The sequence below is a fragment of the Callorhinus ursinus genome, unplaced genomic scaffold (assembly GCF_003265705.2).
Source record: "Callorhinus ursinus isolate GAN/ISIS: 27379988/994484 unplaced genomic scaffold, GSC_fseal_2.0 scaffold22, whole genome shotgun sequence".
Classification (NCBI taxonomy): domain Eukaryota; kingdom Metazoa; phylum Chordata; class Mammalia; order Carnivora; family Otariidae; genus Callorhinus; species Callorhinus ursinus.
Window position 1 is genome coordinate 11117485 of NW_027397084.1, and position 18407 is coordinate 11135891.

General features: G+C 45.9%; 1 protein-coding gene and 1 pseudogene across 1 annotated transcript in view; both read right to left on the bottom strand.

Moving 5' to 3' along the window:
• Nucleotides 1-1607: 1607 nt before the first annotated feature.
• On the bottom strand, nucleotides 1608-7484 carry LOC112837804 (keratin, type II cytoskeletal 8 pseudogene; annotated as a pseudogene).
• Nucleotides 3835-18407, bottom strand: part of CILK1 (ciliogenesis associated kinase 1) — a 36534-nt gene continuing 21961 nt past the window's right edge. Inside the window, exons 8-13 of the mRNA XM_025890343.2 lie at nucleotides 15966-16286; nucleotides 13907-14097; nucleotides 13641-13789; nucleotides 11580-11708; nucleotides 8787-8906; nucleotides 3835-7644 (exon numbers count right to left, since the gene is read on the bottom strand). Of these exons, the coding sequence (XP_025746128.1) occupies nucleotides 7490-7644; nucleotides 8787-8906; nucleotides 11580-11708; nucleotides 13641-13789; nucleotides 13907-14097; nucleotides 15966-16286 (1065 nt within the window). The 3' untranslated portion in view covers nucleotides 3835-7489. The remainder of the gene's footprint in view (nucleotides 7645-8786; nucleotides 8907-11579; nucleotides 11709-13640; nucleotides 13790-13906; nucleotides 14098-15965; nucleotides 16287-18407) is intronic.

Here is an 18407-nt window from a genome sequence, read left to right on the forward strand (position 1 = left end):
AGGGCCAACAAAACTCTGCGTTTGAGGATCTGACTCAGGTGGATTTGCACCCCACCAAGTTCCCTGGTCAGAGTGCACTCCCGACTTGGTTCTGCAGATGAGCAAACCTGCTGGTTGGGATTACTACTTGGGCACTGCAAGTATGAATTCGGTCTGCTGAGATCTGTGTGCTGGTTGTTGCAAGTTTCTCCCCCCTTTTCCAACACAGTCAGATGCCCAGCAGGTGCAGATTCCCTTGATGTGAGATCAGGGAGGGGCTCCTCCAAAATGACCCACAATGCTGCGGGGAGGCCAGTTGTCCCGCTGGGATACTCTTTTCCCACTGGAGGAAGGAGAGGCTCAGGGGAGACCTGTCTGTGTGGCACTAGGCTGTCTTGGGGGAAGGGCAATGCAGTCAACATGTAGTCGTTTCTTACCCTTCTAAAGCAGAAGCTCTTGGTCTCCTCTGGGCAGGGGGCGCTTCAGCCTCAACTGCGTTTTCTAGGATTCTCAGTGGTGTCTTGTTCTTGAATAGTTGCTGGTTGTTCTGGTGAAAGGTCATGATGTCAGGAACAACCTATGCTGCCATCTTGGTGATGTCACTCCCCATCATCAGGGTTTTATTTTTGTTGATTTGTTTTTGGTCGAACCAACTGAGGCTTGGTTTGTTTATTTGTTTATTTAGATTTTAAGTAATCTCTACACCCAATGTGGGGCTCCAATTTACAACCCTGAGATCAAGAGTTGCGTGCTGTACTTGACGTAGGAAAGATGTTAGGGTTTGATGGCCAAGAATGAATTCTTGAGACGGTGGTCTTTGGTGCGAAAAGGTGATTTTATTAAAGTACGAGGATAGGACCCGTGGGCAGGAAGAGCTGCACTGTGGTCACGAGGAGCGGCCCATTATATACTTTCAAGTTGGGAGGGGGTTAGGGATTGCGTAAGTCTCTAAGGACTTTGGGAAGCAAGGTTTCTAGGACCTTGAGGGGGCTAGCTTATTGTTGGGAAAAGATCATTTATTACCGTCTAATAAAACCTCAGTCATGAGACCCTTCAGATGTGTATCGGTGGGCCATGTGCTTGGGGGATGATTGCCAACATGTATCTTGGGGGGTTTAGAGATAAAGGAAGTTTCCAAAGGAATTCTTATACATTAAAGTAGACTTACAGCATCCTGGGGTGTGTGTGTTGGGGGGTGTGTTCCGGCTAGGATTGCCTTTTGCCCTTAACAAAGTATTAACATGGAGGCAGTTGAGTCCCTAGAGGAATGTCGCTCTGCCTGTTTCAAGGACTCGTCAGTGGGCTCTAGGTAGTAAGGAAATTTAATCATTTTTCTTCTGTGTTTGTTTCCCATGTCATACCGACTTGAACCAAGTGAAGCATTTTATTTTATTTTATTTTGATTTTGATTTTATCTTTAAGTAATCTCTACACCCAACCTGGAGCTCCAACTTACAACCCAGAAGTCAAGAGTCAAACTCTCTGCTGACTTGAGCCAACCAGTGCCCTGAGGCTTTATTTTAGAAAAGACTCTTTAATGGGCTTTTAGTTGGAAGCATAGGCAAGAGGGGGTACCCAGGGCAGGAGATTCCCCCCGGCAAGGGTAGGCTGAGAACTGGAGCTGAGTCTTAGGTGGGTCTCCTGTTCACAGCTACTTCCCCCAAAGGCTCTATGGCAGGCACAGGATGGGGGAGACTGGGAAGGACCACAGAGGCCGCTTGCTTAGACAGGACATCCGATGACTCGGACACCAGCCTCTCATGACGGGTCTTGACCTTCTTCACCAAGCACGGCCTTGGAGGAATTGGCACTGCTGAAGGAGCTGGCGCCCCCGCCAGAGCCAAAGCTGGACTAGAAGGAGCTCAGGCGGTAGCCGAGGCCAGGGCCCCTGAGGCCCCTGTAGGCAAGCTCGGCCCACCTGAGTAGCTGCTGGTGGGCTTGGTATGAACATTCACCTTCTGCATCCCACACTCCAGCCGGCTCTCGCCGTCCTCCAGCAGCATGGGCGGGTGGCGATCTCGCTGAGCAGGGCCAGCCTGACGTCCCTGAGCCCTCTGTACTCGGGCAGCTGCTGCACCAGGTCCTGCTCAGCTCGCTGCGGGGCGTTGGCGTCTTTAATGGTCCCCTCCCCCGCGCCGCTCAGCATCAGCTCTGGTGGCCTCCAGGGAAGCCCTCTGGCCTTGGAGGCCCTTGATCTCAGGCTGGAGTCGGCTGATACTGCGGTTCATCTCGGAAATCTCCGTCTTCGCGCTTTGGGGGCCATCGGTGTGATTCCCAGCCAGTTGTCTGCAGCCCCTTGTACTGGATGAGGTACACGTTCTCCGTCTCCGCCTGGCTGTGGCGCTGCAGCTGCCGCTGGCGATCCCCTGGTGCTGGGCCTTGACCTTGGCTGTGATGCCGTCTGGTCCAGGGAGCTCCTGTCGTCCACTGAGGGGACCGCAGAGGCGTCGGAGATCAGCGGCCTGAGGAAGCCCATCTCTCTCAGGCCAAACCCTCCAGGCAGGACTCCAGCTCTGCCTTATTCATGTAATCTTCATCCAGAGCCTTCCTGCTGAGAACAGATGCATTCTCCATCTCGGCACCCTCTCTGATCTCTTTCGCCTGCTTCTTCTTGTAGTCCTCCGCCGGCCCCTGCATGTCACCACGCTCCACCTCTGGTTCAGCTTCTCCCGGGCTACTGTGTCCAGTAGCGGCCCAAGGTTGCTGATGAAGCTCTCTGCGTGTTGTCCGTGTCGCTCTGAACCATTTCCCGCTGCTGCAGGACGCTCCACTTGGTCTCCCGAGTCTTGTTCTCCTGCTCCAGCTTCTGCACCTTGTCCATAAAGGAGGCAAACCTGTTGGGGAGGGTTTCGATCTCCTTCTCCTGAGTGCCCATGGCCTGGATGTTGGGGTCCACCTCCAGCTTAAGAGGGCTCAGCAGGCTCTCATTTGGGGACAGCTGTGGTGCCCCGCTGTAGCCTCCAACCACACCCAGAACCTGCTGCCCAGCCAGGAGAAGAGCCAGGAAGCTGTTTCTGCGTGGGAGACCCCAACAGCAGATTTTCTTTTTTCTTTTTTATTTGACAGAGAGAGAGACACACACGAGAGAGGGAACACAAGCAGGGGGAGTGGGAGAGGGAGAAGCAGGCTTCCCGCGGAGCAGGGAGCCCGATGCGGGGCTCGATCCCAATACCCTGGGACCATGACTCGAGCCAAGGGCAGACGCTTAATGACTGAGCCACCCAGGCGCCCCAACAGCAGATTTTATTAGCAGGAAGGATGGCGGGAGCTCAAATCTGTAGGGCCTCTGAAGGGGCAGGGTGGGCAGATGAAGTTAGACAAATGCTGTCGAGTTCATAATCGGGCCAGCAATGTTCTGATGGGAGGGCACACCTACGGATTCAGCAGTACACCTTGGGTAAATTGTGTTCCTAAAAAATTCTTTCGAGGATCCAAAGAATGTTTGGGAAGTGAATTTCCTGTGGAATCCTGTATGTAATTCATGAAGCGATGAGTTTCGTTTGAAGGTTTGTATTGTGCCTATGAGTATGCTGTGAAAAGCCGAAAACATACAAGGTAGGTATTATGAAGCAAGATGAAATTGGCAACAAGAAACTGTCTCCACCTACTTTTTTCTTTTTTTAAATATTCCTAGTCACCTAACTTGCTAAATGCTAAATTTAAAAAAAGCCTCAAAAAAAAAAATTAAATAAGTCTCCAGATTGCAGGATAACTCTTTACATTGCTGCTCTAAGCTCATGCTTCTAATTTCATGGCAGTAACACTGTATGTACTAAGCATTAAGAAGTTATAAAATATCAAAACCCCACATTAGGAAATACGAATGTTATTTTGTTGTTTAAAGACTTTAAGTAATCTCTACATCCAACACAGGGCTTGAACTCATAACCCTGAGATCAGGAGTCGCGTGCTCTACCAACTGAGCCAGCCAGAAGCCCCACTGTTTATCTTATTTTCAGAACACTGAAAATAAAAAGAGAACACTCAAATCATTTTTCTTTCTTTAACTGTAACTTTATTTGGAGCAGAATTTTCCTTACATAAAGTTAACGTTTTTAAACACCTTAGGACAAACTATTCAAAACGCAGTATTTTATTTCAGAAGGGGCTTGTGTCAGTGGTTTTCTGTCCTCCTCTATTCTCATTATTATGAATATTTGCTTTTTAAATAAATATATTCTCAGCTATTTCCTTGGATTCAAATCCGGTGATTAAACTATCAGTACTAAGACATCTGAGATCAGAAGACTGTTTGGGTCATTTCAAATTCACATTAGCACAGTGTCTCTAAGAAACTGGTAATACAGATTGATTTGATGCTTGCCTCCAGTTTGTCATAATAGTTTCCATGAGGGGTCCTCACAATAAGTTATATAAAATACAGTACTTTGGTTGGAAATTGTAAAAATAATTCTAAAAATTAAGCACATATATTAAACAAACGAGTTGCTACAGTATGCTTTAAATGATATAAAATAATTAGCATGTCAAACATTTTCTTATAAACATATTGCTTTTGGTCATACACTGAGCTGGAACATACAGCCTGTGTTCCTTTTCTCCTAAATGGCACAAAACGATGGCTCGATGGTAGGGAAACACTAGTTCATGAGAAAAGATGGTGCCCATGAGCCCCAGTAGTACCGGTATTTGTACTTAGGCGTTACCTTGATTGTATTCAATTTTTGATAACGTCAGAAGATGACACAATGTCAATTAGTTATATGTATACAATCCTTTAGGCTATCTATAAGAGAGGTGTCTGAAAAAAACTGTTTGAAAATCAATTTTCTTCCTACTTAAACCCTATCATACATGAGCTGGGTGAGTGCTTAGTAATTAATGGAATTTTATTGTAAGATGAACAATCACACCAAGAGTAGCTTTTATGCCCATGCAGCTTGCCTTGCAGTTCACACATGTACCGCCTGGCACACCATTATCACTGGACCTTTGGGTGTGCAATGAGAGCCATCCCTGTACCATTTCCTGACATCCCGAAAAGCTTTCTGACCGGAAATGAGGTATAGTCATGAAAAAGGTACAGTGAAACTCTTTCATTCCTCTTGGTGTCTTATGGTACATCGTATAATTCTCTACTAACTAAAAGATATACACACTTGGTAGCATTTGATTTTCACTTAACAAAAAATGGTCACGATTCCCTTCTATAGTAAACAGCATGTATACACATTTGTCCTTTACCCATTATGGGGGGAAAAAAAAGAGAGAACTTTCTAGGATTTTGCTGGTTCTTTAGAATTTACATTGTTTTTTCAGTCTTCTGGTTTTCTCAACTGCACATCAGCTTCTCGACTTTCATATGGATAAACATGTTTGGCTTTCTAAGGGAAGTTGTTTACTCATAAATAAAGGAAAAAGTAAGAGGACGAAAATGGAAATATTTTCTGAATTTGGGCCCATAAAAGTATTACAAAAACAATTTTATAATGTGTAATAACCAGATGACTAGGTTTTTTCAATTTAAAAAATGTCATGACCTTAACATAAGCTAGAGTGCCAAGAATATGGTATTCACAATCCATTCGCTTCTCTAAGAGGTATTTACAATTTAAAACCAGCTTTCCAGCAAGCTGGGTAAGGTTACAGATTAACTTACTTTTTATATATAATACAGAAAGGGAAAATAAATATTAATTGCAGTAAAGGACTCATCTCTGAAAACACATTTTCTTTTGCTTTAGATAATGAGTTGAGAATATAATACAGAAGTGAACTCAGCTTCAAGTTGTGCTTACATATACATATTTGTTCTCTGAAGCTTTGCTGCCAGTTTGTTAACAGAAAATATCACCTATCAAATCCACATCCATTATGTGCTTTTCTCATGCCCCTAGGGATCATAGTGCTTGGTCAAGTACATTGTTGTGCCAGATTCTCCAAAGCAGAAATTACTCCCTGATTTAGATTAGGCCCCTTTGGGAGCCATGGCAATTTGTTCAGGCTGCAACATACTACTAATACATCAAAGCAATAATTTACCCACATATTGGGTTGAATCATATCAAAGTGCCAATATTCACTTTATCATTTTAACCTACAGAAATGACAGACAATTTCATATGGCTCAGCCTGCTAGATCCTGGAACCTGGAACCAAATGAGAGTAGCTTGGGGCCTGGGAGAATGTGAGTCAACACGCTACTGAGTTTGTATCGTGTTCCCTGGCAGAGACCTTCCCTCCTGCCTTTCAGGGAACCACTGCTGGAGGCAGATATACCCTACAGAGATGGACGAAGAGCGGACCTTTTGTCTTTTTCTGTCTCCAAACTAGCTTTGTCATTTTCAAAATTGCTGTAAACATTCCTCTCAATGGAACAGCCTCTGTCCAACACATAGAGTTCCCACTGTGTGAAGAAACTACACAGGGTTAAGAGTTCAAATGTGGCACGCTACCTACATGACCCTCGTGGTAGCTGGGACTTCCCAGGTCAGTGGAACGTCTCCCATAAATCTTTCCTGCTCCCCAAAGTGCCCTGAGAATGTGGCTAGGACAGAAGATTCTTCATCGTCTGTTCCTTGCCAGGCCTGGAGAACTGAGCTGAATGCAAAAGTTGATCAGTTATTATAATAAAAAAAATTTTCTGCTGCTTTGAAACTTAGCTTTTTGGTCGTGCATCTTGATAGGGATACAAGTCTAATGGACTGTGTTCACCTTTATGTTAAAGATCTGTTGACTTCAAAAGCTTCCCTTTTGGGGATACTTATACAACTGGATTTCAAAAATGGAAGAAACATAAAAAAAAAATGGGAGAAAATAGAACGTGATGGTCCAGCATAATAAAACCTGGTTCATATCTCCAACCACCTTGCATATCTCCAACCACCAAAAAGGGTTGTTGTAAAAATTCCAAAAACTATTTAGAGTTCTTTCAGCTGGGAAATTCATTGCATAATAGTATTTTTAGAATAGCACAGTGGTGTCACAAAATCAAACCAATAACCTGATACTGAGAAAAGCAGATCATTTATCTAGCGCTGAGGTCGGTCCAAGAAAGCCTGTAGTACCAGTGTGCCACATTTAAAATTTAACCGCTTCACAAATATCTGCCCGTGTTGAGTAAATAACCCTCTATCGGGTGGCCTTCAATTGCACCCCTGCTGCAATACTGCATCAATATTATTACATTTTTAAAAATCTGTATAAAATATTATCTGGAACCCCAAAGGAAAATCAATTAATTTTTAAAAAGTTCATTACAAAGTTGACTGTATAAAATGCTAAAACATAATCCATATATACAAAATGCGCTGTTTAAGAAAATAATGGGACCCAGTTTTAGAATAAAATAATTTTGTACAAAAAAAGGGTATTGCATTCAAATCAATATTTAAAAAAAATCTTAAAAAGAATATTGAAATGTCTTAGTTCAGAAGAATAACTATAAAGTGTTTGCTTTCATACTGTCTGCCGGGTTCTTGCCGGCAGAACACCAGCTGGCCGAGGGACCGTGTCTTGCTTTCCCCTGAGCCCAGAAGCTTCATGCTGGTCATCGCCGAGACGCATACTTAGAAACCCAGTCGGTCCGGCCGTGCACTGGCTGGGCAGCCGGAGGTCGGGGCATCAGCCCGGGAGTGCTTCTAGGCTGGGTGTGGAAGAAAGGTCGCCCGGGATGAGGTCTCACAGCCTTCAGGGAAGAATAGCCTGCAATTAAAGACGAAGGTGGGTCGGATTGATATGGGACTCCCGCAAACAAAGCAAATAAATGCAGCTTGGTGACAAAAATATCAGAAAATGGGAGCTCAAGAGAAGCACTGGTGGGCGACTCATAGTCTTCCCTCTCTCGCTGAAGGACAACTCCATTCTAGTGTTGTCCGGCCGCTAATACTGGTGTCATTCCTGACCCCTTTCTTCACAGCCCACGTGTCATGGGTCAGCAAATGCCACTGGCTCTCCCTTCCAGATACACTCAGAATCCGGCCCAGCTCGGCCCTCAGCAGCCTGGCCCATCACTCCCTGCCTGGATAATTCCAGCAGCCAGTTGGTTTCCCTGCTTCCAGCCTTGTTCCCGGCCCCCAGTCTAATGACAACCTGCACGTGAGTGAGGCTGCAAGATGCAAGTCAGATGGCCTCACGCCTCTTCTCCCGACCCTCCTCTGGCTCCCACGTCCCACGCAGTCAGTGACAGCACGCTTACGGTGGTCTGCAGGGCCTCATACCACCCCGCCTTTGGTTACCCCTCTCTCCTGCCTCCAGGGCCATGCACTAGGAACCCCGTGCTGGGGGCAGTCTCACCCACACCTCACGGCTACCCACTCACCTCCTTCACACCTTCACTCAACAGTTCCTTTGCGGTGTGGTCTTCTTTGGCCACGCTCTTTATTTATTTTTAATTATTATTATTTTTTTAACATATAATGTATTATTTGTTTCAGGGGTACCGGTCTGTGATTCAACAGTCTTGCACAATTCACAGCACTCACCATAGCACATACCCTCCCCAATGTCCATCACCCAGCCACCCCATCCCTCCCACCCCCCACCACTCCAGCAACCCTCAGTTTGTTTCCTGAGATGAAGAGTCCTTATGGTTTGGCTACCCTCTTTAAAAATGCACAATCCAACTTCCATCTTCCCTATATACCGCCTACTTCATTTTTCTCCTCAGCACTGGTGAGCATCTGCTTCAGTTTACTTATTGTGTGTGGGGTGTAAGTTCGTGGGACAGGGAGTCTTGTCGGTCTCCTTCGCTGGTGGGTCCTTGGCCTACAACATGCCTGGCACAAAGCCATTATTTGAGAACCATTTGATGAGCTGCTTTATGAATAGCCCAAAACAGAACTCACCAGAAGGGTCTGGAATAGGTGCCAAGTGTACCCTCTGCACAGCAGAACCAACTTCTTTTTTCAGAAAGGACGGGATATAGTTGCCAGTCAGTCCACTAGAACTTGTAGAACTGGAACCAACTGATTCACAAAAGCAAAAGCTCGTTACTACAAAGACCCCACGTGCACATAACACCAACAGGGTTACACGGGTGTGGAACGATAAAGAATTGGGCATTTACTTTTAGGGGGAAATACGATAAAAACAGTGAACTGTGAGCAGAGCATTCGTCCACACCACACCGTCAGAAAGATGGGGAAGAGGGGCAGCAAAGACAGGGCCACTCCTATAGCCTGCGCCTGAACGGAGCCTGGATGCTTGGTTTGCTCAAGAAAAGGGACATGTGCAGGGCGCCTGGGTGGCTCAGTGGTTAGGTGCCTGCCTTCGACTCAGGTCATGATCCCAGGGTCCTGGGATCGAGCCTCACATCGGGCTCCCTGCTCCGCAGGGAAGCCTGCTTCTCCCTCTCCCACTCCCCCTGCTTGTGTTCCCTCTCTTGCTGTGTCTCTCTCTGTCAAATAAATAAATAAATCTTGAAAAGAAAAGAAAAGGGACATGTGCAGTTTTCTTTCTTTTTTGGAATAATGGGTTTAGCCTGTTCCAAAATTTGCTTTTTCCACGCTGTAACAGAGAATAGCTATCCTTCCATGTCAGTATATACAAATTCTAGAATCTGGCTAAACCATAATTCACCGAACCATTCTCTTACTGAGCAGCACACAGGTGATCTTAATTATTTAGCTATGGGGGCACTTGGGTGGCTCAGTCGGTTAAGTCGCTGCCTTCGGCTCAGGTCATGATCCTAGGGTCCTGGGATCGAGTCCTGCATCAGGCTCCCTGCTCAGTAAGAAGTCTGCTTCTCCCTCTCCCGCTCCCCCTGCTTGTGTTCCCTTTCTTGCTGTGTCTCTCTCTGTCAAATAAATAAATAAATAAAATCTTTAAAAAATTATTTAGTTATGACAAGTAATTCTACACTAAATACTCTGGCCCGTAATCAGAAAAAGTAATGATTTATGTTAAATATATTCATTTTTTATGACATTTTCATAGTGAGAGTGTTTTAAGGGCTGGAACTGTATGCGACTCATCTTAGTATTCCAGGAGGTTAATGGGATGCCTTATATGTAGCAGTAATCAATACATATTGGATGGATGAATAGAGATCAATAAGCCTCATTAAGACTTAAGGTACACACGGAATGATGAAAAATGTTATTACAGGCCATTATACAAATGGAAGTTATATCCGGGGGGAAAAGAGAGAATGTGTGGCAGAGTGGCAATGCCTGGGTAAGGAGCTGTGTTGTGCTACAGCACATTCTGCATTTTTGGTGAAGAGATTAAAAAAAAAAAACAAAAAACGGGAAGAGAATTTGAACAGGTTAAGTCACAAAAGGGAAAAAAAGTATAGTCCATGAACACAAGAGAAGATGCTCCACCTCATTAGTACACAGGACATGCAAGTTGAAGCCACAACAAGATGCCATCTCACACCCATCAGACCAGCACACAGTTTGCAATCTTGACAGTACCAAGTGGCATCAAGGATGCAGCACCACTCCCAGACCCTGCTGGAGAGCAATTTGGCAACATCTGTAAAGTCAGAGATGAGCACACCCTTTAGCCTGTTGACATTATCCCCTGAGAAACCTTCACGCAGGTGTGTGGCAAGAGGGTACACGGCGGTTCATTTCTGCACTCCTTCTCACAGCAAAGATGGTTCCCAACTTACACGCTCATCAAGAAGAGAAGGATAAATACATTACGGTCCACTAAAAGTAATAAATTATGGGGTGATACAAGTGATATATGTTATACACATTTTACAATATATACTATGATATGTCTTACATGTATGTGTAGTTGCCTTATCATAATATAATTACTAAAATGAGTGGAGATCCAGAATTATGTTTGTATTAATTTTGGAACATGTAAGAACATGTTTTGTGGTTCATGAATCTTTTAAAAATGCATAGAAATAATAAGCATCCAAATCAGGTGGAGGTCGGAGGAAGGAGAGGGGAAAGAGGGAGGGGGTGGGAAGGCCTGGGCAGTGGGCTTCATGAGTATTTACAAAGTTTGACTCCTTGAGCTGGTGGTAGTGGGTACATGGGTGTTGATACCTCATTTCCTTCTTTTCTGTATTTCTCAAAATAAATGAACGTGTAATGGATAAAGCAGGGAGAAGGGACGCCCAGATGTTTTTCCCTGGCAGCGTGGAAGGAGAAGCAATGCATGGCAGGGGCTGCCTGTGTGAGGGAAAATGAGGCGGGAAAGGGGCCCGCCGGGAATGGGGTTAGCCCGCCTGGAAGGCTTATGAAACTCACCTCTCATTTTAAAAAAAAAGGTGGGGATGAGGAAAAAAAAAAAATGGGGATGGCCCTCTGAGCTGTCCACCTTCCAACCAGAAGAGGTTTTCTGATGCTCTGGGCTAAGGCTGGGTCATCAGAGGGAGGGGACGACGAGCTGGAGCAAGGTGGATGGAGCTAAGTTAGACGGCCTGCAGCATGGGGCCTCGGAAGCCAGAGGTGCCTGACTCCCCAGCTACGCTGATGGCAGACCCCGTGGCAGCTGGCTGGGTCCCCAGAGCCTGCTGCCAAGAAAGAGACAGGAGCGTGGCCTGAAAAAGGGGCCTTGGGTTTCCACCCTAGAAAACCCTCTCATTTCCATTAGCTTGTCTCTCCGGACTCACCCTGCTGCATCCAGAGAATCTGCCTCTTGTCATTTAGGAGTTAATAATCACTACTCACCGGAATTTATTTTGCTGATTACTGATACTGTTCCTGAAGATTTTCCAGACAAACCAGAACTAGACCACGGATTAGATGGAATAAAATCCTTGCCTGGATTTGGAAGTATGCCGTTTCTCATATTTATTCCTAATAGGGAAGAAATGATTTTCAAATGCAAAATACATTATTTCATCTTGCACCAGATTTCAGTGGCAAACTCATCCCAGAATTCACTCTGTCTAAACTTCCTACGGTTCAGTCGTCAGAGCAAAAACTGACCGTGAGGTTGTCCGATAGAAAGCAGAGGAAAGGAGGAAAGGTGGCGACCTGGGGTTTAGTACGCCCAGAGGGTGGGCAGCCTGAGAGAGCTCTCCTAAACTTCTCCCTACAGATCCATCTCACGTCTTCTCTCTTGGCCCCTCTGGTGCTATCCTGGGCGCCAGTGCTCCTGGTCATTCCCACAGGTACCCCTGCATGGGCCACTGCCTGTCTGTCACCTGTCACTGCCTGTCAAGTTCCTCTTTGCCCCCCTTCCGTCCGGCCAGCTCTGCAGCCCCCTGCTCTCCTCTCTCTGCATTCTGTCCCCCAAGACCCCTCTTCATACCTGACCTGGACCATGAGCACCATCAAGTGCTGGTGACCCTCATGGACTCCCTCACGCCCAAGGCTGCCTTGACCTTAATCAATCATCTCAACCTCAAGCCAAACGACCCACTAGACCGCCCACTTTCCCATTTATGTCAAGCACTGCAGCTATTTTTCAGAACTGAAAAGACTGAATTCATCTTTTATCCTCCTTCCTCTCCTAGAGCCAAAAAGAAATAACCAATTCCCTCCCAGCTGGCTCCCTTTGGCCTGTGGCCCCTGGAGTTGGGGTCTCTGCCCCTGACACCTGGACCACTGCTGTACCCTGTCACCCGCTCTCTCCTCTTCCAGGTCATCCTGGGAGGCCAACCAGGGGCGAGGAGTCAATCCACCAGTGGGGCCTTGTTCCCACCTCACGTCCCCTGGGCCCCACAGCCCCAGCCTGAGCCACCACTCCCCTTACCTGCACGAGAGCTACAGCTTGCCCTCATCCACTCAGCACGAGGATGGGCATGAACCCAGCATGCTCTCCAATTAAAACCCTTCAACAGCTTCTTGCTGCTTGTGAAATAAATCCCAAATGGCTTACAAGACTCCCAAAGATGCCTCGTGCTACGTGTATCACCCTCCTACCACGCCCTCTGCCCTTCCCCTCACCAGCCAAGCCCCTTCCTGCCTCCCAGGATCCCCACTTGCTGCTTCCCCTGCCTGCTTTGTTCTGCTCATTTGTCCCTCCCCATTCTTTGGGGGCCCAGCCAGGAGTCACGTGCTCAGACAGGCCCTTCCTGAGCATTCTGTCTATAGTGGTGCCTCCCCCCTGCCCCCTATCACCACCAGAACTACTGGTTGTCTATTTGTTTAGGGTCTGGCTCCCACCACTAGAATATAAGCTGCACGGGGGCGAGAGTATTGTCTACAGGGCTGTGGTACAAAGTCACTGCATAGACGGTGGTCCCACTTGGCCACTGTACTCACCATAATTTCCACAGTGCCTCGCACACATTCAATGCTCAGTGCGTACGTACTGATTGAATGAATCTGTGAATGAATGGTTGGCTGGTGCTGTAAGCTTGGAATCGGGAGAATCTGGAGAGAGGCTTGTGCACCCATCAAACTAGAGCATGTACACTTATCCCCTGTAATACTGCCAGGTGGTGTGACTGAGCGCCTACCCTGATCTCCTGAGAGTACATAGGACTGGTCATTGTTCCTAACCCTGGTCTGGTGCAGGGGCCTCAGGCGTGCCCCCTGGCTCTCACCACCAGTTCCTCCCTCCTGGGGGGCCAGACCCAGTTTCCACCACAACATTTTTTCTTACGCAACTATACATACATAATGTGAGGCCTGGGCTTCAGCAAATATTTCTACAATCCTACCAGTTCTGAAGTTCTAGAAGGCCCTGGGCACTTGCCTTTCAAAACAGAATCTCTGTGAATACGTGATTCCGGGGAAATGGTTTCTGAGGATGAAAGTAAAGGCAAGCATTTCTATTACCAGGCAAGTATCGCGAGTGTTTCAGGTAGTGTTGCTTGGCCGCGGACCTCAGGGTTGGTGTGTCTCGCCTCTGATAGGAGGTCTGGGTGGGGGCGCTGTTGCCTGTACTGATGGGCTCAGAGGGCTTCAGGTCCAGAACACTCTCAAATCTGAAGCAAGGGAACATGGCTTAGATCAGCATGAGATGGAAAGCATCATGAGAGAGGTACAGATCATTTCACAAACCCCAGACTCGATCTGTGTACAGAGCCGAGGTGCACACTTGCCTGCAGAGAGTCTCCTCGCTCTGTCTCTTCTTGTTTTTCAGGTCAATCCTGGTGAGGGACGGACTGAAATCCAAGTCATCCAAGTCAGCCCAGTCATCGGAATCCTTTGTCGACCGGGACACAAGCCCCCACCTTCTCCGACTCTTGGGCTTGATCTCCCCATTTTTGTGTTCCAGGCCAGCTAGCGTTTTCTGTGCATCCAAGGAGTGGGGGATAAAGTCATACTTGGTATTAATGGAGCTCACCCATGAGTAATCCGCATTCCAAATTTCCTCAGTGATGAAAAGGAGGATCTGGGGACATATCATTCTCAACATGCAACCATGGGAAGTATGTTCCTGGGCCTCTGTCTCTCACCTCTCCTGCACACATCACAGCCACTGGCATCCTAGGGGGACACTCAACTGTGCAAGATAAGGATTTTTAAAAAGAAATTTTTTTAAAATAGATTTATTTTTGAGAGACAGAGAGTGAGAGAGAGGGAAGGGACAGAGGGAGAGGGAGAGAGAGCATCAGCAGACTCCACGCTGAGCGCAGAGCCTGACGCAGCACTCAATCTCACGACCACAAGATCATGACCTGAGCCAAAATCAAGAGTCGGGTACTTAACCACCGACTGCATCACCCAGGCGCCCCTAAAAAGAAATTTAAGGTGCTTCTCACGCATGGGGAGGATAGCTGGGTTGTCCTCCGGGCCTCATCCCTGAAAGCATGAACATGCTTTATTCTGTCATAAACAGAGATGCAGGAGAATACAGCTCAGATGTCAGTCATCCTGCCACTTACCGAAAACACTGCAAATATGCTTTCTTTGCCTTCTTAGTAGATCTGGATACTATTTAATTACAGAATTAGCTACAATAGGAAATTTCCAAATACATATTGCTTCCAAAGTTGTGGGCTGGGGTAGAGCGAACAGTCTAGAGATACCACTCTGGTAACCTCATGCAGTATCTCAGTGTTGGTTGGGAGCCGGGACTCAGGGAATGAATACTAGTTGACAGAAAAAATACTGCCTTCGCATAAAGCTGTCAGAAAAATCAGACTCTCAGACAGCATTACAAAGCTACTGGTAACTAGATGCCCTTTTCAGGTTATTATTGAATCTAACGCTCATTCTTTTTTTTTTTTTTAAGATTTTATTTATTTGAGAGAGAGAGCATGAGAGGGAAGAGGGTCAGAGGGAGAAGCAGAACCCCTGCTGAGCAGGGAGCCCGATGTGGGACTCGATCCTGGGACTCCAGGATCACGACCTGAGCCGAAGGCAGTCGCTTAACCAACTGAGCCACCCAGGTGCCCTCTTTTTATTTATTTATCTATTTTTTGAGCACCAGTCCAAGAGATGGAGAAAGATCTGGGCTCAATTAACAGCCTAGCATTAACAGCATTCATAGGAATGACAATCTATAAATTTTATTATGGCACTTTGTGATTTTTCAAAACATCTTCACAGTTAGCGGGACCTTTTAATGTCATGCACAGCCTGGTCTGGCAGGCAAGACAGGCATTAGGATCTTTCTTTTACAGATGAGGAAACTGAGTCCACAGGGATTAATAATAACAACGACTAACATTTATCACGTTCTGATGAAGTGTCAGCTACTATTTTAAATTCTCTCGAGTCTTAATTCATTTAGTCCCCCAAAAGAATTGTTATCAGGTAGATGCAATTATTATCCCTATCTCAGAGATGAGATGAGGAAGCGAGGAGCAGGGAGGCCAGGGACCTTGCCCAGGGGCATGGAGCCAGGAAGTGGCAGAGCTGAGACTGGAGAGACTGGCCCTGTGAGCGCTCTGGGCAGCTCTCAACCACCACACCGCAGCTGCCGGCCACCAGGACCGCTATGAACAGACACAGCCAGAATCTGAATTTAGACCTTCAACTCCAAGGCCAAAGCTCTTTTCACTACTCCACGATATTGCAAAGATACATTTATTGTAATTAACGGTCACTGTAATTAGACTTCACATGCTGCAAAAAGAAAATCTTTCACACAATCAGTGGGGTCAGAAGAGGAACAGGCCAGACAAGGCTCGCTAGCAAATCTTCCCTGCTTACCGACGGAGGATTCTTGGTATGGAGGGATGGGAAGAGCAATGGGCTTGGCTTGTCCTCCGGGAGATGGTTCGGGTGATCTGTCCTGGAAGCCTCTGCTTTGAAGGGGTACATGAGATGCTGAGGGGGCTGGCTGGCTTGATATTGTCTCGAAGAAATCCGCGGGTGTGGCTTGGTTGGGGGCTGGGTGGGGGGGACCGGCTTGATATGAGGAGGTGGGCCTGCCTTTTCCAGGACATCCTTCTGTGCTTTTCCTGAATCTTGAAGGCTCTGTGTGGCGCTGCCCAGCGGATGCCCAATCTGGAAGTAAGGATATCGAAGAGCCTGGAATAATACAAAGGACTGCTTTAGGAGAAAAGTCTATCCAGGAAGGTTAATACCATCAGGCTCACTGACCTACATTTCATGGGACCAGTTTACTATAGCTTCTTAGCCTAAACCAACTAGAAAACAGCATTGAATGTATGATACTCTTTATGATCTTCCTTATCTAAAATGTAAGATGTATACACTTAAAATTATTTGGATAAAGCAGCCAGTTATACTACTATTACCTTTGCTACTTCTGAAAAGTATCTGGCTCAACAGATGTTGGCTTTTTTCTTTTTTTCTTTGAAACTTCCATTTAATGTAAGTAGACCTCATTAAAAGATTTAAAGGATATTTAAATAATTTCCATATGCATGGTATCATGGAGCCATAGAAATACTGGTCTGTGTTGGCAAATCCTAACTTTTGGTATGTAGTTTGTTTGTTTAAATTTAATTAATTAACATATAATGTATTATTGGTTTCAGAGGTACAGGTCTATGATTCATCAGTCTTACATAATACCCCCAGTCAGATGCTGGCTTTGTAACTTACTTGCTATATATCTTCTTTTTTTTTTAGAGAGGGAGAGAGAGGCCAGTGGGCAGAGGGAGAGGGAGAGAGAGAGAATCTCAAGCAGACTCCCTGCTGAGCTGTGAGCCAATGTGGGGCCTGAGCTCACAACCCTGAGATCACGACCTGAGCTGAAATCAAGAGCTGGACACTTAACTGACTGAGCCACCCAGGTGCCCCTGCTATGTGTCTTAAATGTAATATTTCACCTTTCTGAGCCAATTTCCTTAGCCCATAAAAAGAAAAAAAAATAATATAAAACTGAGAAAAAAAACAAAACAACTGAGAGTCAAACACAATAATCCCGGAAGAGTCTGAAGAATCAAGTGTAAAATGAGCCAGTATTTTACCCCAGGAATGCCAAGAATGTAATATGTGATCAAGTTAAACCCTGGCTATCAACAACAACTAACAAACCTTGGTAGTTGTTCTGAACAATCCAGTTTTCCAGATAGTCAGGGGATAAATCTTAAAGGGCTGGGTTCACAATTCTTTCTGAAATATTCCCTGTATTCCCTAGTCTTTTTGAATGGAAATCACCAAACAGAACATAACCTTTCTTAATAACTCTGGGTTATAAACATCTATAATGATTATATGTAAGTGTAGACACAGAGGGCGATACCATGGAGACTCTGGTACTGGTTTTGGACCCTGGCATCTAACTTGAAAAGTCTCTGTAGTTCCAGGCATTTTTGCAAACTGATCTGGGGCTGTTTTTAGCTTTTCTGACGCTATGCTTAAAAGTACACATTGTTCTCTTGGTTCCTTGCTACAGATTTTTTTCTTTTCATCTCTTGGGTACAACCTTTAAAAAACTGGGTTCGTCAGAAAGCTTTTCTCCTACCTTCAGGATATTTGTGAATTTCATCCCCCGGAGTGCACTTCTGAGAGCTTTCCAACCCCGGCCACCCAGAGTCTCATGGTACCAAATTATGGCTCTTTCTTCTCTGAGCCTTTGGAGCTGCTTTTCCATAATTCCTTAACCCCCAACTATCGTCTCTCTGGTTCTCGCAAATTCTATCACATCAGCCCTATCTTCAAACGTCCCCGTCACTTTTGTTTAGCCAAACCATTGTCTCTGATTAGAACTGGTCACCTTTGTCATTCTGAGCCATGTAACCGCCAAGGGGGGCTGCAGAGAAGGATCCAGACACGCTAATGCAGAGGGAGGCTTGCAAGAGGCATGGGAGTGGCTGAGGCCATAGCTCTACCATGTCTCTTTGGGTGCATTTCATCATCCAGGTCAAAGTGACCTGGGGGGGAGGGCAAGTTGAGAAAACAGGAGGTATGAAACATTGAACTGCCGTTGGTTGCACTATCTGTACTAGTTGCTGGATGAATGATTAGGGGAAATCGCTTCAGCTTTCCGAGATTCAGTTTTCTCACTTACAGAGTGAAAATAGTACCACTGATTTCACAGAATCTTCATAGGGTTCAAATCACATAAAAACATACTAAAGCATCTACAAACTATTAAGTGCTATAAAATATTAACAATACTTATCATCCTAGCTCTATCTCATCTGTTGCTCTCTGTGTCAGCTGTGAAACAAGGGAGTT